Genomic DNA, 23,531 nt, shown 5'->3' with positions numbered 1-23,531 from the left:
TTCTCCAAGTCCAAAGATGATGTCCACCTGACCTGGTGGATATGTTAGTCCTATTTCAGTTGTTAATTGGATGTAAAATGAATCAGTCAGCTTTTCTATCTAGATCTTCTCGTAATTTAGCACCTAACACCACCTTAGTTAAGGCAAATTGGCATACTCATTCTTGAATACTCTGTTTTTAACTTTTCTCTTTACCTCCCCCCATTTCTTTTTCAATCTCTCTCTCTCTCTCTCTCTAATTGTAGTAAATACATACAACAGAATTTGTCATCTTGGTGCTAGGCATGACATAGCTTAGTTGAAGAGCACTTGCCTAACATACATGAGGCCCTAGGTTCGATCCCCAGCACTATAAAAAGCAAAACAAAAACATCTTGCTGGGTACAAAGGCATGTACCTGTAATCCCAGTGGCTCGGAAGGCTGAGGCAGGAAGATTGTGAGTTCAAAGCTTGCCTTAGCAACTTAGTGAGGTCCTAAGCAACTCAGCAAGACCCTGTCTCTAAATAAAATACAAAAAAAAAAAAAATGGCTGGAGATGTGGCTCAGTGGTTAAGTACTTCTGGGTTCAATCCATGGTACCAAAAAAAAAAAAAATCTTAACTATTTTCAAGTGTACGTTTCAGTAGTGTGTATACCCATATTGTCTTCATTTTATTTTAAATGACTGTTGCTTCCTTATTATTTCCTTTTACAATATTTGGCATGTTCCATAAAAGACTACTAGACAGTGGAGTGTGTCTTATTTATCACTGTGTTCAGTTCTCTTCTTACCCTATGCTATTATCTCTAGTTGAAATGCCTATTTCCTAATGGCTCCTTGAGGACAGAAACTAACCTACAAGTGAGCTTAGTAAATGTTTTACTTAAATAAAATGTTTTACTTTTTTTTAAATATATTTTTTTTAGATGTTGATGGATCTTTAGTCATTTATTTAAATGTGGTGCTGAGAATCGAACCCAGGGCCTCACACATGCTAGGCAAGTGCTCTACCACTGAGCCACAACTCCAGCCCCAATAAAATGTTTTACTTTTAAAAAGAACACTTAAGTGGAGTTTTCTTAGGTTTTTGGGGTTTTTTTGTTTTTGTTTTTGTTTTTTTTTTTAGTTTTTTTTGTTGTCGTTAATTTAAAGAAATGTTAAAAACATTAGTGATTTTAAAAATATGTTAATATGTTGATTACTTTGAAGAAATTAAATGGCTAGGTATGGTGCACACCTGTAATCCCAGCTGCTCAGGAGGTTAAAGTAGAAGGATCACAAGTTTGAGGATAGCCTTCGCAAACCTATCTCAACAAAAATTTAAAAAGTGTCAGGGATGCAGTTCAGTAGAAGAATGCCTCTGGGTTCAATCACCAGTACCATCAAGGAGGAAAAAAAAAATCAATGACTCATTTTGTTAGAACCTTGTTTTATCTGGACTGTTCTTGCTGGCACACCTTGTAGACCCCTTGTAGAATAATATCCTTCACTTGGACTTCTGGGATACAAAGAACTAGAAAGAAAAACTGTCTCCTAATACATAACAACTCTAGATTTGAGTCCCACTCCCTTGGACTGGAAGCTACTTTATTTATATGTGGTGCTGAGAATCGAACCTAGTGCCTCACACATGCTAAATAAATGCTCTACCACTGAGCCACACCCCAGCCACTGAAGCCACTTTAAAAAAATAAAATCTTAGGTGCTTGGAGTGTAGCTCAATGGTAGAGCATGTATTTAGCATGCACAAGGCCTGGGTTCTATCCCCAGCTCCAAAAAAATAAAAATAAAAATAACTAAAGTCTATGTCAGTATCTCAAAATCATGGAGCTGACCTACAAGTATTATTCAGCACTCATGTTGTTTATCTGTTCCCTACAAAATAATTTACCAGAGCAATGAAAGTATAGACTTACAGTGTTTAGAAAACAAAGTGAGTAGTTTAAAGACTTGTACCTGAAAAATAGATTGTTATGCTTTATTTGTATTCAAAAGTGAGATTAATTTTTGTGCATTTCTTTCAAAGGCTGGATGTGCCATATAATACCTTCTTATTTTTTCAGAATGCTGATCCTAAATCATCCCTCAAAGGTGTAAGCAACCAGCTTGGAGAAGGGCCCAGTGATGGACTGCCACTTTCAAGTAGCCTTCAGTTTCTTGAAGATGAACTTGAGTCTTCTCCTCTTCCTGATCTCAGTGAGGACCAACCTTTTGACATTCTTCAGAAATCTTTGCAGGAGGCTAATATCACTGAACAGACATTGGCAGAAGAGGCATATTTAGATGCCAGTATAGGTTCAAGCCAACAGTTTGCACAAGCTCAGCTTCATCCTTCTTCATCAGCATCCTTTACTCAGGCTTCTAATGTTTCTAATTACTCAGGTCAGACGCTGCAGCCTATAGGGGTGACTCACGTGCCTGTTGGTGCATCATTTGCAAGCAATACAGTAGGTGTGCAACATGGCTTTATGCAACACGTGGGGATCAGTGTTCCCAGCCAGCATTTGTCAAATAGCAGTCAGATTAGTGGTTCTGGTCAAATACAATTAATTGGGTCATTTGGTAATCAACCTTCCATGATGACTATTAATAATCTAGATGGATCTCAAATTATATTAAAGGGCAGCGGACAGCAAGCCCCATCAAATGTGAGTGGAGGGCTTCTGGTTCATAGACAGACTCCTAATGGCAACTCTTTGTTTGGGAACTCCAGTTCCAGTCCAGTAGCACAGCCTGTTACCGTTCCATTTAACAGCACAAATTTTCAAACATCTTTACCTGTGCATAACATCATCATACAAAGGGGTCTTGCACCAAACTCAAATAAAGTCCCAATTAATATACAGCCAAAGCCTATCCAGATGGGTCAGCAAAATACATACAATGTGAACAATTTGGGAATTCAGCAGCATCATGTACAACAAGGGATCTCTTTTGCCTCTGCAAGCTCACCCCAGGGCTCAGTAGTTGGTCCACACATGTCTGTGAACATTGTCAACCAACAGAATACAAGAAAGCCCGTCACCTCACAGGCAGTGAGCAGCACTGGGGGTAGTATCGTTATTCATTCCCCCATGGGCCAGCCTCATACACCCCAAAGTCAGTTCCTCATACCTACAAGCCTTTCCGTCAGTTCCAACTCGGTACACCATGTCCAGACCATTAATGGGCAACTTCTTCAGACTCAACCTTCTCAGCTCATTTCTGGCCAAGTGGCCTCGGAGCATGTCATGTTGAATAGGAATTCTTCCAACATGCTCAGGACCAACCAACCATATTCTGGACAGATGATAAACAACCAGAATACTGCCGTCCAGTTAGTGTCGGGGCAGACATTCGCCACCTCTGGAAGTCCAGTGATAGTCAATCATGCCTCTCCTCAGATTGTTGGTGGGCAGATGCCCTTGCAGCAAGCTTCACCAACTGTATTACACCTGTCACCTGGGCAGAGCAGCGTTTCCCAAGGAAGACCAGGCTTCACTACCATGCCCTCTGCAACAAGCATGTCAGGACCTAGTCGGTTCCCTGCTGTTAGTTCAGGCAACACTGCCCATCCTAGCCTTGGGTCTGTGGTTCAATCTGGTGCATCAGGATCAAACTTTACGGGAGACCCGCTGACCCAGCCAAACAGGACTCCAATACCAGTCAGCGTGTCTCATCGTCTTCCAGTTTCTTCTTCCAAATCTACCAGCACCTTCAGTAACACACCTGGAACAGGAACCCAGCAACAGTTCTTCTGTCAGGTAATGCTTTTTTTTTTTTCTTCAAATAAATGTCTGACAGATTATAGAATGGAAGAATAGAATGCATACTCAAATATAATTTTTATCTTAGGCTCCCAATTTGTTAACTTAAAATGCTTGGTTTATGATCAATTGTGTTTTATCTTCATGATTAAAATATTTTATCCAGCATAACATTTTGGTTTAGAGTTTCTGGAGACAGACTCTGGCATCTGAATCTAGATTTTCTGATGTGGAGCCAGTTAATTAACTTTCTTCTTCAGTGAAATGGTCATATAATCACGTTACCATCCCATGGTGTTATTGGCAGGATTCAATGAGATAATCCCCACAAAGCATTTGCATAGTCTTGGCAGATAGCAAGTACTCAGCAGGGGCCAGTATTTATATTTGTATGTACTTGATGAAATGCATTATGGGCACTTAAGAAGAAAGATTATTTTAGATTATTTATATATATCACATAGCAGGCCACTCAGTCTTTGACAATGAACTAGGTGGAATGTTTTAGCTGCTTCTTGGATGCCAACCAGAAAGGCTCAGGGATTCAGTAGGACTCAACAGTGTCCCCACACTAGAGGGAAGCACTTAGAGGGAGAGAATCTGGGCATTCTCATTTGACCAGGTACCTGAGCCTGCTCTTACCATGCCTTTGTGCAGGTAAATTACTATGGTAATTGGTGATACCACACAAGGATTAAGTTTCTTAAAAGGGACTGATCATCAGCTTCAGTCCTTCATTGTCATTAACTGACCCTTTTACTCCTCTGCTTTCGGTTCCCACTCATTTGGAGCATACTCTGTATTTCCAGCTCCTCTTCTTCCCAGCTAGGAGGCTCTTTTCTATACCCCACTTCTACCCTCCTCAGTTCTCCATTTCCACTGCCTTTCTCTTCCACATTCAGAAATTTCAAGAATTTTATATATAATGAATGGATATTATTCAGTAGTCAAAGAGAAATAAAATCATGGCATTTGCAGGTAAATGGATGGCATTGGAGAAGATAATGATAAGTGAAGTTAGCCAATCCCAATATTCCCAATAGTGCTGCTATAAACATTGATGTGGCTGTGTCGTGGTAATATGCTAGTTTTAAGTCCTTTGAGTATAGTGTGAGGAGAGGGATAGCTGGGTCAAATGGTGGTTCCATTCCCAGTTTCCAAGGAATCTCCATACTGCTTTCCATATTTGCTTCACCAATTTGCAGTCCCACCAGCAATGTATGAGTATGCCTTTTCCCCCACATCCTTGCCAACCTTATTATTATTTGTCTTCATAATAGCTGCCATTCTGACTGGAGTGAGATGGTATCTTAGAGTAGTTTTGATTTGCATTTTCCTAATTGCTAGAGATCATGATAATTTTTTCATATATTTCTTGATTGATTGTATATCCTCTTCTGAGAAGTGTCTGTTCAGGTCCTTGGCCCATTTATTAACTGGATTATTTGTGTTTTTTGGTGCTTAGCTTTTTGAGTTTTTTATATACCCTAGAGATTAGTGCTGTATCTGATGTGTGAGGGGTAAAAATTTGCTCCCAAGATGTAGGCTCTCTATTCACCTCACAGATTGTTTCTTTTGCTGAGAAGAAACTTTATACTTTGAGTCCATCCCATTTATTGATTCTTGGTTTTAATTCTTTGCTATAGGAGTCTTATTAAGGAAGTTGGGGCCTAATCCCACAGGATAAAGATTAGGGCCTACTTTTTCTTCTATTAGACGCAAAATCTCTGGTTTAATTCCTAGGTTCTTGATCCACTTTGAGTTGAGTTTTGTGCATGGTGAAAGATAGGGGTTTAATTTCATTTTGTTGCATATGGATTTCCAGTTTTCCTAGCACCATTTGTTGAAGGCTATCTTTTCTCCAATGCATGTTTTTGTCACCTTTATCTAATATAAGATAATTGTAATTTTGTGGGTTAGTCTCTGTGTCCTCTATTCTGTATCATCCATCTACCAGTCTGTTTTGGTGCCAATACCATGCTGTTTTTGTTACTGTTGCTCTGTAGTATAGTTTAAGGTCTGGTATAGTGATGCCACCGCTTCACTCTTCCTGCTATGGATTGGTTTAGCTATTCTGGGTCTCTTATTTTTCCAGATGAATTTCATGATTGCTTGTTAAGGTCTGTAGACAAGTCAAAATAACACCTGGCATTTTGCCAGGCACCATCCAGACTTGTTTACAAACTCTAACATTGCCCTGGCAAAATACCAGGTGTAATTTTGATTTGTCTACAGACCTTAACAATTGCTTTTTCTATTTCTATGGGGAATGCCATTGGGATTTTGATCAGAATTAAAAAGTTCCACCAGAAAACTTCTAGAACTAGTAAATGAATTCAGCAAAATAGCAGGATATAAAATCAACACCCATAAATCAAAGGCATTTCTGTATACAGTGAAAAATCCTCTGAGAGGGAAATGAGGAAAACTACCCCATTTGCAATAGCTAAAAAAAAAAAACAAAAAACTTAGGAATCAACTTAATGAAAGAGGTGAAAGATCTATACAATGAAAACTACAGAACCCTAAAGAAAGAAATCAAAGAAGACCTTAGAAGATGGAAAGATGTACCTTGCTTTTGGATAGGCACTATTCTACTCTAAGGAAGAGATTTTTCCTTCTCTTCCCTTTACATGTTTGTTTGTTTATATCAGTTGAGCACATAGATTCTTACTCATGGATTTTACTCAGTGAGTTATAAACTGTTGTAATCATTTATTTTGAGGCTCAAATCAACCCAAATTTGGCCAACGGGCACCCCTCCAAATTGGCTGCTGATCTTTCTGACATGTTTCTGTGGTGCTTTGAGCACTTACTTTGATTTCTGGCAAAACAAAATGTTCCCTGTTATCTGGGCATGGTGGTACTTGCCTGCAATCCCAACGACTTGGAAAGCTGAGGCAGGAGGATTGCAAATTTGAGACCAGCCTTAGCAACTTAGCAAGACCCTGTCTCAAAATAAAAAATAAAAAAAATAAAAAGATATTCCATATTCATCTTTTAAATTCTGTGACCCTTTCCTAGAATCAACAATTTCTATAAGGAGATTTACTCCTCCTTCTGGAGAATAATATTTAGAAAGCAAGTTCTGAGCACTCTGTAAGTTCAAAGCTACTGAGGTCATCTCAACTGGTAAATACGCTTATTTATACATATGCAATACTCAATATTCATATGTATTTATCAATGTATAATTATTAGCTATGAGTTTATGTTGATACTTCTAATTGTATCCTACAACTACTGGATTCACTCAAGCCTCTTTCTTTTCTGTACTCTTAGCTTCCTTTTCTAAAAGCAATAAAGAACAGGTCCACAATATATTTGTTTGCTCAATTCTAGAATTGTAGTAAGTAGTTTTAGAATTGTTATTTTTTTTAAAAAAATATATCTTTTATAACTTTATTTTATTTATTTATTTTGTATGTGGTGCTGAGAGTCAAACCCAGGGCCTCACACTTGCTAAGCAAGCATTCCTACCACTGAGCCACAACCCCAGCCCCTAGAATTGTTAATCCATGTTTTTCATCATTATGAATATAGATCTACTAATTAGACTTCAATATTGTTTCATAGTGCTGTCTTTAGCTTAAGAATTTATAGTGAAAATACTGTATTCAAAGTTATTTGGGTTCATTGTTTTGGAGTTTTTTTGTTTTGTTGGTTTTTTTTTTTTTTTTTTTTTTTTTTGGTACTGGGTATTGAACCCAGGGCCTTGCACCATGTGCTAGGCAAAGTGCTGTACCACTGAGCTACATTTCCAGCATATTTTTTTTTCTCTTTTTTTTTGAGACAAAGTCTCACTAAGTTGCATAGGCTGACCTTGAATTTTCAATCTTCCTTCCTCAGCCTCTGGAATAATGGGTTTACAGGAGTGTCCCACCACACCTGGCTACTTAATTCCTTGGAACACATCAGCCATTAGCATGGCGGCACAGTTGGGGCTGCGCAGAACATAGACCTGGACTGAACTCCCTCCTCCCCTATGTTAGTTAGCTTTTTGCCTTTGGGAGAAAAGAGGAAGAAAGATTTATTTTGACTCAAAGTCTCTGACACCTGAGTCCATAATCAGCTGATTCTATTTGTAGTTTCTAGGCCTGAGGCAAGGCAGAAAAGATTCCAGTGAAAGAATTTGGCAGAGCAAAGCTGCTCAGCTCAGGGTAGCTGGGAAGCAGAAAGATGAAGGGGCTAGGAAGAAGAACTGTCCTTCTTCCTGGGCATACCCCCAGTAACCTACTTCCTCCACTAGACCCCATCTTTTATGGTTTACACCATCTCCCAATAAGGCCATCAGCTATGAGACCATGGAAATGATCTATGGATTAGTCCACTAATGAGGTCAGATCCCTCATGATTCAGTCACATCCCGAGACCGTCACCTCTGATTATTGCTGCTTTAGAGACCAAACTGTCAATTCATGAGTCTTTAGAGGGCATTTCAGACCTAAACCCTAACATCCACCATGCCTGCCTTCCCTGTCACTTTGCATCCTCCCCCGAAATCACTTTTCTTCCTGTTTTCACACACATAAGCAGATACATACAGATTTTTTATTTCCCCTTCTTTCTTTTTCAAAATGAAGCATAACATAGATACTCTTAAATTGCAGAAAGTTTTCTAAAAATCCCGTATGTCCAATAATAAGGGAATGATTTGAAATGATAAAATACTATGTAGCCATTTAACAGGTTTCCAAATAAATTTGGGTACAGGTTTACAAATAATTTTTGGTGATAAATGCACATGTAATTGTAAAATATTTTTTTAAATGGTTTACTCTTTTAGAAAAATGGTGAAGAAAGCCAGGTGTGGTGGTACACACTTTAATCCCAGAGAATGGGGAGACTGAGGCAGGAGGATGGCAAGTTTGAAGCTAGCTTGGGCAATTTAGTGAGACCCTATTTCAAAATAAAAAAGGCTGAGGATGTGGCTCAGTGGAATAGTGCCTCTGGGCTCAATCCCTAGTTCCACAAAAAGCAAATAAGAAAATTAATGAGGAGAGACAATGTAGTGAACTGGAAAACTGAAAACGCTCTTAAGAAACACTCAGAACTTGATTAGGAGAAAGTATACAAAACCTTAACTGCAATATCCCGTGGCAGGATATAAGTTAGCTAAATTTTCTTCTAATTTTAAAAACTTATCCCTCACAGAGAAAATGATTCCCAGCAGCATTTATCAAACTTATTTATTTATTTATTTTGGTACCAGGAATTCAGGGCACTCAACCTACTGAGCCACATCCCCAGCCCTATTTTATATTTTCTTTAGAGATAGGGTCTCACTGGTTGCTTAGCACCTTGCTGTTGCTGAGGCTGGCTTTGAACTCGTGATCCTCCTGCTTCAGCCTCCAAAGCCCCTGGGGATTATAGGCGTGAGCAACCATGCCTAGTGCATTTCTTAAAAATAAGTAAACCATGCAGTTGGTAAAATTGTAAAACAGTTGCTAAATAGTTCAGAAAAAAAGCAGGTCTTCCCTCCAGTCCCACAGTTTCTTCCTGAAGTCTCCTGTTTTTAGGTTATTTCTATTTTCCCAGACATAGCCTCTGCTTTTGTTGTATAGAGGACATGGGGAAAAAAAAAAAAAAAATATATATATATATATATATATAATATAATTTGTAAAATACCATGGATATTTTCACTCACTTGAGTATCATTTTCTATCAGTATGTATTGATCTGCTTTATTGTTATTATGATTAATTATACTAATAAGCTACAGTATGGTTCCCCCCCCCCCTTTTTTTTTGGCCAGATAATAATGCTTCAAAGGGGGAAAACCTCATACCCACAAAAGTTTCAGTTGTTCAAAGCTAATAAGAAATCTACACAGGCAGCTTCAAAGTAATTTTTTGTGATTTTAATGCCAAAAAAGTACCAGAAACTAGGCCAGTGGTATTAATTCAAGTGTGCTCCTACTGTCACTTTTGGGGAACAGGTGTATTGATGAAAGGGATGATAGCCTTGGAGGTGGCATGAATTGGAAGAGTAGTATGTAGATCACAACCCCCACAGCATCTGAAACACCAATAGGGACTCTTACTTTATAATTTGTGTGTACATTTTTGTATGAATTATAATGAACTAAAGTACCATTATCAGAGACCTTTGGTGTTTATCTCTTTGAGGAAATTGAATTCAGCAAGTTTTAATACTATAAAGGGCTAATATTAGGGCCAAGTTTTTACATGTAATTATTATTTGTTTTCAATATTAATATATATTAATTTGATTCTAAAAATTGCATGGTACAGAAAAGTGCCTACCCAGCCACCCAGTTACTTGCAGACAACCAGTATAACCAGTTTCCTGGGGTGTGAACCTAAGTCTCCTCCCTATCTTTGTAATGGGAAAACTTTCAAACACTTGGGAATTTGGAACAATACAGTGAGCCCACTTACCTAGAGTCATTAGTAGTTTATATTAGATTTCTTTGATTTGAGCCAGTAATGTTGTCTATGCCAGTTTTGCACTATAGAATCCAATCAGAGAGCACTGGTTTCATTTAGTTGTCACCTCTCTTTAGTGTATAACAGCCCCATCAATAGTGTAGAGTAGCCCTCAATAGGGAGTTTTCTAATTGTTTCCTCCTCATTAAAGCCCCTGTGGCATAATAGCTTGGGCAAGACACATAATGTCAGTTTGTCCCATTATTGGTGATGTTGAATATTGGTGATGCCTTGCCCAGTTTTTCCTCAAGGTACTTGCTCCTTTTGTGAAGAAATGATCTCTAGGATTGTGCTTTGAGACCAAGTGACTATCATGTGTCTTATGTCCCAGGGATCTGAGACATCTTTTTTTTCCTGGTACTGGGGATTGAACTCAGGGGTACCCTAGCCCTTTTGATTTTTTATTTTAAGACAAGATCTCACTAAATTGATTAGTCTGGCACTGAATTTGCTATTCTCCTGCCCCAGCCTCCCAAGCAGCTAAGCAGTGCCACCATGCTCTCCTTATGTCAACTTTGATGGCTTTCAATAAATATTATAATTGATGGTTTCAAAAATGGTGATTTTTTTTAAATTGTACTACCCTATCTACATTTATTGACTGAGATTTTACCATAAAGAGAATCTTTTTTACCAGGTGTGGTGGTACATACCAGTGGCTTAGGATCCCAGCGGCTTGAGAGAATGAGGCAGGAGATCGCGAGTTCAAAGCCAGCCTCAGCAAAAGCAAGGCACTAAGCAACTCAGTGAAATCCTGTCTCTAAATAAAATACAAAATAGGGCTGGGGATGTGGCTCAGTGTCAAGTGCCCCTGAATTCAATCCCTTGTACAAAAAAGCTTTTTCTTCTTCTCCTTTCTTTCTTTCTTTTTTTTTTTAAGTAACATTATGAACTCACACATTTGCTTTTAGGAATTTTGCATTCATTTTAAATTTTTTTTATTATGAAAAATTCTAACATGAACAGAGTAGTTAAAACAGTGTAATGAGCCCCACACTTAATCAGCTATAGCACTTACTAGCCCATAGCTGCTCTTGTCTCACCCCTACTCTACCCATTGTCCCCCTGTGCTATTTTGAAGCTAATCCTGACATACTGGTTCATCTGTAACAGTTTAATGTGTATTTCTAAAAGTTCATATGTTCTTTTATATATGAATGTCTTGTAATCTATTGCTTTCCTTTTAGATACTCAGATTGTCCCAAATTTAATCATGGAGGCCTGTTGGCTCCTGTACTTTTTCTCTGTACATGACTCCTTCTCTGAGCACTTTCTTGCTTTTTGGCACAAGATATTATAGGCTTACCTTGAGATCTCCTTGCCTGGAACCTAGAATCACCCATTCTCCAAGGAGCCCAGTGAATTTAAGTCTTATTGCTGAGAGTAACTTATAGGTTTTACACTCTCTTATAAATGGATTAAAAATTTAATGTGGGCTGGGGTTGTGGCTCAGCCGTAGAGCACTTGCCTAGCATGTGTGAGGCCCTGGGTTTAATCCTAAGCACTACATAAAGGTAAATAAATAAAAACAAAGGTATTGTGTACAACTAAAAGAAATAAATTTTTAAAAAATTTAAAGTCAATGATTAAAGCGTGACTTTCAAGAGTTTAGCCTATCAAACAAAAGTAAACCCATTATTACTGATCCAAAACTGTTTAGATCTATAGATTTAAAATTCTTTGAGATTAGCTGAGCCCGTGTTGCCTACAGAACCTACAGCACAGTGGGTATGGGAGTGCAGGAGGAAGTAAGGCTAAATTCTCTACTCAGGTCTGCAGCCCCGCCTGCACCTCCCCAATTCCCTGTCTCCCTCCAACCCCACCTGCCTGCTTTACTATGGAATTTCAGATATTCAGACATTTCAAAATCTAAATGTTCTTGTTGGGTGTGATGCACACATCTGTAATCCCAGGTACTTGGGAGGCTGAGGCACAATGATTGCCAAGTTCAAGACCAGCCTTGGCAACTTAGAAAGACTCTGTTTCAAATAAAAATAAAAAGGGCTGGGGATGTAGCTCAGTGGTAGAGCATCCCTGAATTCAGTCCCCAGCACCACACACACACAAAAATCTAGATATTCTTATTTTCTTCTATATTTTTTCTTTTTTTGAGGAGGCTAGGTTGGGGGTAGGGACTGCCTGAGATGGGGGGGGGGGTGCTGCCTGAGATTGAACCCAGGGGCACTTAACCACTGAGCCACATCTTTAGTCCTTTTTATTTTTTGAGACAGGATTGAACCCAGGGGCACTTAACCACTGAGCCACATCTTCAGTCCTTTGTATTTTTTGAGACAGGATCTCACTAAGTTGCTGAAGCTAGCCTCAAACTTGCGATCCTCTTGCCTTAGCCTCCCAATTTTCTGGGCTTATAGGTATGCACCACCACACCTGACTCTCCTATATCTTTATAAATTACCAAGTCTTATAAAATTCTTCTTTGAAAATATCTCACATCCATTCTTTCCAATAATAGTGAAAATAATCATTTTATTAACAATGACAGAGACAGTGCTGGAGCTGTACATGTTCTTTCTAAACCTTTCCTCTTCTTTCTAAAAGTAGTGATGTTAGTCCCATGTCATAATAGAGAAGGTAGAGGTTCAGAGCATGGATGATTTAAGGAAGTCTTTAAGAGGGAATGAAATGTATTGGAAAAGCGAGTTGGCTCAGTAGTCAGAGCTGAGTTGTTGATTCTGCTCTGCCAGTGAATGGTTCTGTGGGCTAAGCTCTTAAACTTGCTGAGCCCTGATTTTCTCTTCTCTAAAATGAGGAACTCTAGCTGAGCAATAGAATACTCAGGGAGCTTTAAAAAAAATATGGATCCCAGAACCTCACCCCTGTAACTTCTGATTTAAACAGCCTGGAGGAAAGGTTAATGCCTTTCCTCAGCATTTTCCAAAAGCTCCCCAAGTGATTCTCAGTTGCAGCCAGGATAGAGAACCAGCAGTCTAGATGATCTCCACAGTCCACTACATTCCTACCATCCCCTAATTAGACAACTGTAGTAATTGTCTAGGTGATAAATCTTCTTTCATGGATTTACACCACATTAGTCTCCTAAAACATTTGCTTGGTGACTGAACCAAATCATCTGGGAGCTTCCTGTTCCTACCTGCAGTCAGATTTCACTGGTCAAAGCCCTCCATTCAGCATGGTCCCCTAAATAGGCCAGGCACATTGTGAGTTCAAACCTTTACTGACTGGTATCCACTGTGTGTTCTTTTCCATCTTATCTCAATTTTTCTTTCCTTCAGGGCCTTACCCCTGAACTTGTGATTGCTTGGCCACAGGGAAATAATAAGGGTGACACACAGGATCCTGACAGACACACTCAGGTTCACTGAAGTAAAAAAAAAAATGGGAAGAGATTTTAACTTCAGTGGAAGTTATTGAATTTGGTTTGGGATGTGGTTGTCAAGTATGAGGTTCCTGAAGGACAACCAGGTTGGATGACAAATAGCTATATATGCTAAAATTTAAGGACATAAATATGGGCTAAAATGGGATTAATCAGTATATAAATTGTAATCCTGGCAGTGGGAGTAGATGAGGTAGACCAGAGTTAGTATATCAATAGATAAAATAGTCAACCAGAGAGAAACCCCAGAACATCTTAACATGTAGGGGGTGGACACAGAAAGAGAGTGAGGAAGAGTAAAGCCAGTAGGGATCAGACTCTTGGGTGATGAGAAAAGAGAATAGTGCAGGTGGGAGGGAAGAAGAGTAGAGCATCATTGAGATAAGGACTGGGAGGTTTCTAATAGATTTAGCAACTAACTTGGAAACTGCTGGTGTCCTTGGTAAGACAATTTCCGAGGAATTGTAGCCACAGAAGCCAGACTGCAAGTAATGAGCATAGGTACCTTTCAGAGAAATGGAGGTTACAGATGGTGTAGTAGTTATGAGGATGTGTGGGATCAAAGGAAAAAAAAAATTTAAATGGGAAACACTTGAAGTTTTCCTCAAAGCTGATGGGTAGGAAAACATTCATTCTAGAGCATTGGCAGGATTCTCTGTAGACCATGGGAAGTATGCCTCTTCCATCATAAAGAGAGGGAAGGAAAAGATGACTGTGGCCATGCAGTTTATAGTTTGTTAGTAGAAAGTCTCATCTTTCTCCTAGGCTTGAAAACAATGAAATAGTATTCAAAGCAAAACTGACTAGGAGGATGAAAAGTTTCCTAGATGGTCATGAGGCTCAGCTAATCCTGAATACCATAATTTTAATACGCTACTGATCTGTTGTGTTTCAAGGGCCTGTGTGTTTTCTGGATGGTAAACTTTCAGAGGGAAGGGCTGTGATTGGTACCCTTTGGCTGCCTTCCCTGTAGTCACCACAATGGTGTGGACACTGTAAATAGTCAGATGTCTTATGAAAGTATTGCAGCTATCAGAAACATACCCTGATGTGTTTATGAAAATATGTTCTATGGGGGCTGGGGATGTGGCTCAAGCGGTAGCGCGCTTGCCTGGCATGTGTGCGACCCGGGTTCGATCCTTAGCACCACATACAAAAACAAAGATGTTGTGTCTGCCGAAAACTAAAAAATAAATATTAAAAATTCTCTCTCTCTCTCTCTCTCCTCTCTCTCTCTCTCTCTCTTTAAAAAAAAAAAGAAAAGAAAATATGTTCTATGAATAAGCTCAGGTCCGGGAAACATAGTGCAATTTTTTTTTTAATATTTATTAGTTGTCGGTGGACCTTTATTTATTTTTATGTGGTGATGAGAATCAAACCCAGTGCCTCACGCATGCCAGGCAAGCGCTGTACCACTGAGCCACAACTCCATCCCTAGTACAACTCTTTATAAGAGTCAGAAACCAGACTCTCCTGCTCTCTGGAACCCTTTAGGATAACATGGCCTCTTCTCTGTTCTTTATTATTTTCTCTGACCAATTTCCTAGACCAATTACCACCCAAAGCTGTCTACATTATTTCAAGTAAAGCATTTAACAGTCACTGGCAAGTACAGTGATTTTCAAGACTTAACAATGCATCAGAATCAACTGGAGAACTTTTAAAAACTGTAAATTCCTAAGCATAACATTGAATTTCTGAATCAATTTTTGTGGTTACAACCCAGAAAGTCCATTTTTCAGAAGCTCCTTGGGTAATCTTGATGTAACTCACATTTGAGAACCACTGCCCTTTTAAGTCCACCTCTCACCCCAGTTCTCAGAGAGTGTGATGTGACCTTTAGTGCTTTAGTTAGCCATGGCCAGAGGCAGCACAAGGAAGCGGCTTCCTAGGGCCTCTGCTGCTCTTTACAAAGGCCTTTATATAAGTTAGAGGAAAGTGCCCTTTTGAATCAAAATACAAAAAAGATACCCCCCTGGGTAATAAACTGCTCTATTGGCATGCTTGACAATTTTAGATGGGGACAAGGTATCCCTTTCATAGATTTTAACTCTTAACTACCCTCTGGAGGTAATCAACCGGGTGGGTTTTGTTTTCTTATATTGCATTAGCTAGAACTTCCTGGTTGATGTTGAAAGCAGTGGTAAGAGGGGACATTCTTGCTTTGTTCTTGATCTTAGCAGGAAAGCTTCAAGTTTCTCACCATTAAATATGTTAGCTGGGCATGGTGGGACGTGCCTGTAGTCCCAGCTTCTCTGGATGCTTAGGCAGGAGGATCACTTGAGCCCAGGAGATCAAGGCCAGCCTGGGCAACACATCAAGAGCCATCTCAAAAAACAAACAAGTAAGTCCTGATGGGCTGTGGGTGTAGCTCAGTGGTAAAGCACCTGCCTTGCATGCACAAGGCCCTGGGTTCAGTCCCAAGCACCTAAAAATAATAAGAAGTAGGTTAACTGTAACTTTTATTGTAGATATTTGTATCAAGTTGGAAGAGTTTCCATCTATCCTTAGTTTGCTAACATTTGTTGTTTTTGTTTTCATGAATGACTGTTGTATTTTGTCAAATACTTTTTCTGCATCTGTTGATACGACCTTGTGATTTTTCTTTGTTAGCCTATTGAAATACATACTTTTTTTTTTTGTGATACCACAGACCAAGCCCAGGGTCTTACCCTTGCCAGGAAAGTGCTCTACCACTGAACCACATCCCCAGCCCGTCTTCCTCCTTCCTTCCTTCCTTCCTTCCTTCCTTCCTTCCTTCCTTCCTTCCTTCCTTCCTTCCTTCCTTTGTTTCTTCCTTCCTTTGTTTCTTCCTTCCTTTCTACTTATTTTTGGTACCAGAGATTAAGCCCAGGGACACTTTACTACTGAGCTACATCCCCAGTCCTTTTTTTATATTCTGTATTTTGACACAGGGTCTTGCTAAGTTGCTTAGGGCCTCACTAAGTTGCTGAGGCTAGTTTTGAACTTGCAATCCTCCTGCCTCAGTCTCTAAAGCCGTTGGGATCACAGGATGTGCACCACCATACCCAGCTTCTTTAGCCTATTTATATGATAGTTTATATTAATTGAGTCCCTTTTTGTTTGTACTGGAGGTTGAACTCAGGAGTGTTTTACCCCAAGCTCCTTTTTATTTTTTCACCAGGTTGCTAAGACTTACCTTAAACTTGCTATCCTCCTATCTCAGGCTCCCATGTAGCTAGGATTACAGGCCTGCACCACTGTGCATAGCCATTAAATTGATTCTTAAATAAGCCAACTTTGCATGTCTTGCATAAGTTCCAGTTGGTTGTGATATGTCATTCTTTTTTATATGATACTAAATTTTATTTGCTAACATTTTGTTGAGGATCTTTGCATCTATATTTAAGAGAAATACTGGTCTGTATTTTTATAAAATCTTTTTCTGGTTTTGGTATTAGGGTAATGCTGACCTCATAAAATAAGTTATGAAGTTTTCCCTTTGTTTCTGGAAGAGATTATAGAGAATTAGATTTCTTCCTTAAATATTTGGTGGAATTTACCTATGAACCCCTTTGAGCATGGTGCTTTCTGTTTTAGAGGTTAATTTTGATTAAATTTATTTAATGCAAATAAGCCTGTTAAAATTATCTTATTTCTTATGTGAGTTTTGGCAGATTATATCTTTCAAGGAATTAGTCAATTTCATCTTAGTTATAAGGTTCATGAATTCATTTTTTTTTTTCCCTTTTTGTGGTGCTGGGGATTGAACCCAGGGCCTCACAGATGTTAGTCAAGCACTCTACCACTAAGCTATACACCCCATCCTATTATTATTTTAATATCCGTGGAATATGAGATGATGTCCCCTCTTTCATTTCTAATGTGATTAATTTGTGTCTTCTGTCTTTTTTCTTAGTTTGGCTAGAGGCCAATTTTATTGACCTTTTCAAAGAATCAGCTTTTAATTTCATTGATTTTTCAGTGTCAGTTTCCTTTCTTCAGTTTCATTGATTTTTTGCTATAGTTTTTATTATTTCTTTTCTGCTACTTTCTTTGGATTTTTTCTCTTCTTTTTATAGTTTCTTTAGGTGACTGATTTTAGATTGTCTTTTCTAATATATACATTAAATGCTATAGCTTTCCATCTAAGCACTGCATTTGCTGCATACTACCAATTTGTTTGTTTGTATGATAGGGGTCTTACCATGTTGTGGAGGCTGGCCTCAAACTTCACATTCTTCCTGTCTCAGCCTCTCAGATAATTGGGATTACAGGCATGTGCCTGCCACTGCATCCAGCTTCACCCCCCAAATTTGTCAAATTGTATTTTCATTTCCAGTACTTAAAAATATTTTAAAATTTCTTTTGAGAAATTGAGGAAGGACAAGAAAATACTCATGAGAAATGGAAGGAGGCCAAAGTCATCCTTTTGTGAAAAACTCACTGTCTCAATAGTGGCATTAATCCATTCATGAAGACAAAGCCCTCATGACCTCATTGCCCTTTGAATGGGAACTTTGACATTCAAACCAAAGAATCCCATCCCATGGCCCCCAGAATTTATGTCCTTCTCACTTTATTCCATCCCAAACAGCCCAAAAACTCTTTTAACTCACTCCAGCACCAACTTAAAAGTGAAAAATGCAGAACCTTACCTGAGTCAGATATGCCTGACACTAAAGGCATGATTCATCCTGAGGCAAATTCCTTTCCAGCTGTGAGTCTGTAAAATTAAACAAGTAATATGCTTCCAAAATACAGTGGTACAACGGACATAGAATAGACATTCCCATGCCAAAAGAGAAATAGAAAAGGGAAAAGGGTGACTGGTTCCAAGTAAGTCCAGAACCCAATAAGGACGACATTAAACCTTAAAGCTGCAAGAGTCTTAATCATTTTGTATGCTTCTTCCTGTCACCCTTGAGTAGAAGTTGGGTCATCTAAGGCTTGGGCAGCTGCACCTATAACTTTACAAGGCTCAGCCCATGAAGCAGCTCTCAAGGGTTAGAGCCTCTTGTCTTCAACTCTCCCAGCCGGTAGCTTTATAGTTCTGGAATCTTGGAGGGAGGTTTCAGCTGGGGCTTCCAGGCTATTCAGTACATCCTTTGAAATCTAGGTGGAGGCTGGCTTGGACCCACAGTCTGTATACTCTGGGTGCCGGAATTAGCACCACATAGACACCACCAAAGCTCACCACTTGTGCCTTCTCTAAAGTGGCTACATGAGATATATCCTTCCTGATTGAGCCATTGCTGGGACAACAGAAAAGTACTGCACTGGAAGGCAGGAACAAAGTCCCAAGGTAGCCTTGGGCAGCAAACCTTTGAGAGCATTCCACTACTCTCTCACCACCACCAAGTCACTACCGTCCTAGAGCTCTGGGTCTGTGATAGGGAGGGTAGCCTCAGAGATGTCTGAAATGAGGAAGTAGGATGTGCAGCTCAGTGACAGAGAATGCTTAGCATGCAGGAGCCCTGGGTTCCATCCCCAGCACCACCACCAAGAACCAAAAGGTCTCTGAAATTCCTTCAAGTTCATCCTCTATTGATTCAATGACTAGCATCTGGCCTAGTATCCTTGCACAACAATTTTTTTTTCTTTACAAGGCCAGGCTGAACATTTTCCAAATTTTTACATCATACTTCCCTTTTAATTATTAATTTAATCTTTTATTTATTTATTTCATTTTTGCTATGCACAATTAAAAGAAGCAACATAGATTCTTTAATATTTTGCTTAGAAATGTCTTCCTCCAAGTATCCTAGTTCATTGCTCTTAAACTCTGCCTTCTCTAAAGTCTTCAGGCATGGATACAATCAGCCAAGTTCTTTTGCTACTTTATAACAACCATGACCTTTATTCTAGTTTCCAATACCTGGTTTCTCATTTTTGTCCAAGATCTCATGAGACTTGCCCTTGTTGTCCTTGTTTCTACCAGCATTATGGTCCTGACCACTTACATAATCTCTAAGAAGATTCAGAATTTCCTAGAAGGGCCCTTCTTCCTATCTCTCAGCAAAATTGCCCTTAACATTCCCATTATGGCAATAAAGGTTTCTTTTTCTAGTTTGCTCCTCCAAAATCTTCAGCTTCTGTCCCATTATTCAGTTCTAAAGCCACTTTGACATTTTCAGGCACTTTTCACAGTTAGTTTATCCCACTTCTCTGGGTCAATTGTGTGTCTTGTCCATTTTGGGCTACTGTAATAAAATACCAAGAGTGGGTAATTTATAAAGAATAGAAATTTATTTCCTCTCAGTTTTCAAGACTAAAAAGTCCAAGGTCAAGGCCAGCTTCTGGTGAAGACGTTCTTATTACATCATTCTATAGCAAATGAGTGGGAGGGCAAGAGATTGAATGCACAATTTCAGGAAGGGGACTGACATTCTTTTGTAAAGAACCATACTCCTGCAGAATGTTTTCTGAGCTCATATCTTGTTGTGTTGCCAAGGCTGGTCTCAATCTCACTTGGCTCAAGCAATCCTCCCACCTCAGTTTCCCTACTAGGTGGGAGTACAGGTGTACACTCCCATGCCCAGATAATGGCATTCTTGAGGGTAAAGCCCTCATGACCTAATCACCTCTTAAAGGTCCCAACTGTCAATACTGTTTATATTATAGATTAAGATTCCAGTACATGAATATTGGGGGCTAGAATTGGATATTTCTTCTTGTTCTGCATAAAAAGCTAGAAGTTGGTTATTTCTCTTCCTCTGAATTAACCCCATCAGATTAGGCTTTTTAAAAATAGTGTCTCCTAGGGCAGGCCTTGTTAAGAACAGAATGCTCTAGCATATTTCAAAATGCTTCCTTTTCCCTCCCCCTGCAGGAAGCACGAGGAGATTTTTCTCAGATATTCACTGTGAGGACCTGGTAGAACTCCTGGAGGTAAAACTCACAAAAGTGTGAGGGTCCCCTCTGACTAGGTCCCCCTGGAGTTTGTATCTCTCAGGCCACGCTGAGCCTCCAGCAGTTCGTTAGTTACAGCCCTTTCCCTGGTTTCTGACCTGGTAGATTGTGACTCTCCGTCTCTGTTCGCCTGTCTGTTACCCTGTTGTACATGGCAGTGGTTTGCCCTATGGCCTCACTCCTTTGACGGATCTAGAATTCTTTTTTTTTTTTTTTTTTTTTTTTTTTTGGTGCTGGGGATTGAACCCAGATCCTTATACATGCAAAGCAAGCACTCTACCAACTGAGCTATATCCCCAGCCCTCTGGGGAGAATCCTTGACTTTTCAGTTTGTTTAGCCTTTAGCTGTTAGAATAAAGACCTGTGAAACTTCCTTAAATGTCAGACCAGAAACCTGAAATCTTTGGGTATTTTCCAATCTTGCTGGCCCCAACCAATTCTTATGGCAGTGGGCAGGTACCAGAGATTTGCTAGGTAAATTCTAGATGGTCTGCTTCATTAATGCTTGTTGTCTGATGAGTATCATCTTGCTAGCATATAATTGGATTTTTTTAAAGTATAGGATGGAGGGAGAGAATTGATAATTTGAGTACATTGGGATATTTCTGTAGAGCCACATGTTGCCAAAATCATGGGTCTACAGAGTTAAAATTGTCCATTTATATTAGTAGAACTCTTGGAGCTACATCCTCAACAAAATGCAGATGGGTCACCACTTAAAGTGGTTCAGCTGAATGATTTTTTTTTTACTTTAGGAAGGGTTTATTGGGCTGGGGTTGTGGCTCAGAGGTAGAGCATTCACCTAGCACGTACAAGACCCTAGGTTCAATTCTCAGTACCACATAAAAATAAATAAATAAAAGGTATTGTGTCCAACTACAACTAAAAAATAAACATTAAAAAAAGAAATGTCGGGGGCTGGGGATGTGGCTCAAGCGGTAGCGCGCTCGCCTAGCATGCGTGCGGCCCGGGTTCGATCCTCAGCAGCACCACATACCAACAAAGATGTTGTGTCCGCCAAGAACTAAGAAAAAATAAATAAATGTTAAAATTCTCTCTCTCTCTCTCTGTCCCCCTCTCTCTCTCACTCTCTCTTTAAAAAAAAAAAAAAAAAAAAAAAAAGAAATGTCTTTATTATCCTAAAATGAGGAATATATATATATACTTAAGTAGTTTTTATATTTGTGAAGGGGAAAAAATTCTTTTTTCTTTTTGAAGTACTAGGGATTGAACAAACCAGATCAATTCCCACTGAGTTACATCCCCTTTTTGCTTTTTATTTTGAGACAGAGTCTCATTAAGTTACTGAGGCTGGCCTCAAACTTGCCAGTAGCCTCAGCCTCCCAAGTAGTTGTGATTACAGGCATGTGCTACCATTCCTGGGGAAGAAATGTATTTCAAGAGCAAGTTTTCTCTGAAAGTTCATGAAATCAAGATGATGACAAATTTTATTTCTGGAGAAGATAGTTCGCTGGGGCAACTTAAAAATTGGGGAAATGGGAAGAAATTGATGGCTTCTGGGGAGGTTGGGGCTGGGAGGAGGCACAGATCCTTGTGACTTACGCCTCAGTGATATTCATTTATTTCTATTTAACAGCCCTTTACTGGGTGCCTACCATGGTGTCAAGGCCTGCTCTGAGATATGGCAGTGAACAAGACAGACCCAAGTCCTGCCTTCATGAGAGGACTGGGAGTGAACAGTTCACCAGTGAAATTCTATAGGCAGTACAGACCTGACAGCAGAGCTTTCTAAACATTACTGTCCTGGTCCATCAAGGAGATTCCAATGTAGGAGACAGACCAAGATCCCCAGTAGATGATGATTACTGCCACCATAGCCCTACCGGTGCCACCCGCAGCCTCTGCCTCACAGTATAACAATTGGAATGAGTATTCTAGTCCCAAGGAAAGGGGTATAGTCCAGCCATGGCAGTAGTTAGAAGATGAAAATGTACCCAGTATCGATGTTCAATACTCACACAAGCAGACAAGGAGATTTTAAAAACACTTATCCCGAAACATACTCCCAGAGGAATCTTCCTGGTTTTTTTTTTGTTGTTGTTGTTAATATTTATTTTTTAGTTGTAGTTGGACACAATAACTTATTTTATTTATTTATTTATGGTGCTGAGGATTGAACCCAGGGCCTCACACATGCTAGGAGGGTGCTCTTCCACTGACCCACAACCCCAGCCCCTCATCTTGTTTTTTGTTTTGTTTTGTTTTGTTTTGTTTTTTGTACTGGGGATTGAACTTGGGCACTCAACCACTGAGTCACATCCCCAGCTCTATTTTGTATTTTATTTAGAGACAGGGTCTCACTGAGTTGACTAGAGTCTTGCCACTGCTACAGCTGGCTTTGACCTTGCAATCCTTTAACTCCTGAGCCGCTGGGATTATAGGCATATGCCACCTCACCAGACTCATCCTATTTTAATAGGCTGTATAATACTGTATAAAAATATCCTCAAATGATAGAAAATTCTTAGGCTCTGATGCTAGATTATTCTTTTGTTTTCTTTTAATCTTTTGTATTCTGAAATAGGAAACACTTAGAAAAATGCATAAAACATAAAGGCATTAGGTTGGGGATGTGGCTGTGGCACAGTGGTAGAATGCTTGCCTTACCACAGCCTGACCTTGGGTTTGATCCCCAGCACCACAAAAACAACCAAACAAAAAAGCATAAAAGATAGTTAAATAATTATAGAGCAAATACCCCTGGAAAGCACCACTCAGCTCAAGCCAGGCGCAGTGGTACACACCTATAATTCTAGGAATTTGAGAAATTCTAGGAGTTTGAGAAAAAAGGATAGCAAGCTCCCGGGCAGCCTCAGCAATTTAGTGAGACCCTGTCTCAAAATAAAAAATAAAAAGGGCTAGGAATATAGTTTAGTGGTAAAGCGTCCCTGAGTTTAATCCCAGGACAAAAGAAAGAAAAAGAAAGGGGAAGGAAGGATTTTTTTCTTTCCAGCCTCAGTCCTCCTGGCTTTTGTGGAGATCTTGTGTTTGCTTTTCTTGCAGTTGTACTACATGTTCATGCAGGGGTTTTGTTTCATTTGGTTTTGATAATCAGGAGTCATTCCAGGTCGTATCTGATAAATTAGGTGAGAGATGGAGC

General features: G+C 39.4%; 1 protein-coding gene across 15 annotated transcripts in view; it reads left to right on the top strand.

The window, feature by feature from the left end:
* Positions 1-23,531, top strand: part of Bicral (BICRA like chromatin remodeling complex associated protein) — an 81,272-nt gene that overhangs the window by 39,661 nt on the left and 18,080 nt on the right. For all 15 annotated transcript variants that reach the window (XM_078020003.1, XM_078019999.1, XM_078019998.1 and 12 more), the window contains one exon: positions 2,045-3,724. In XM_078020003.1, the coding sequence (XP_077876129.1) occupies positions 2,045-3,724 (1,680 nt within the window). The remainder of the gene's footprint in view (positions 1-2,044; positions 3,725-23,531) is intronic.

The sequence above is a fragment of the Ictidomys tridecemlineatus genome, chromosome 8 (genome assembly GCF_052094955.1).
Source record: "Ictidomys tridecemlineatus isolate mIctTri1 chromosome 8, mIctTri1.hap1, whole genome shotgun sequence".
Classification (NCBI taxonomy): Eukaryota; Metazoa; Chordata; class Mammalia; order Rodentia; family Sciuridae; genus Ictidomys; species Ictidomys tridecemlineatus.
This window is presented reverse-complemented; position numbering and strand designations above follow the sequence as displayed.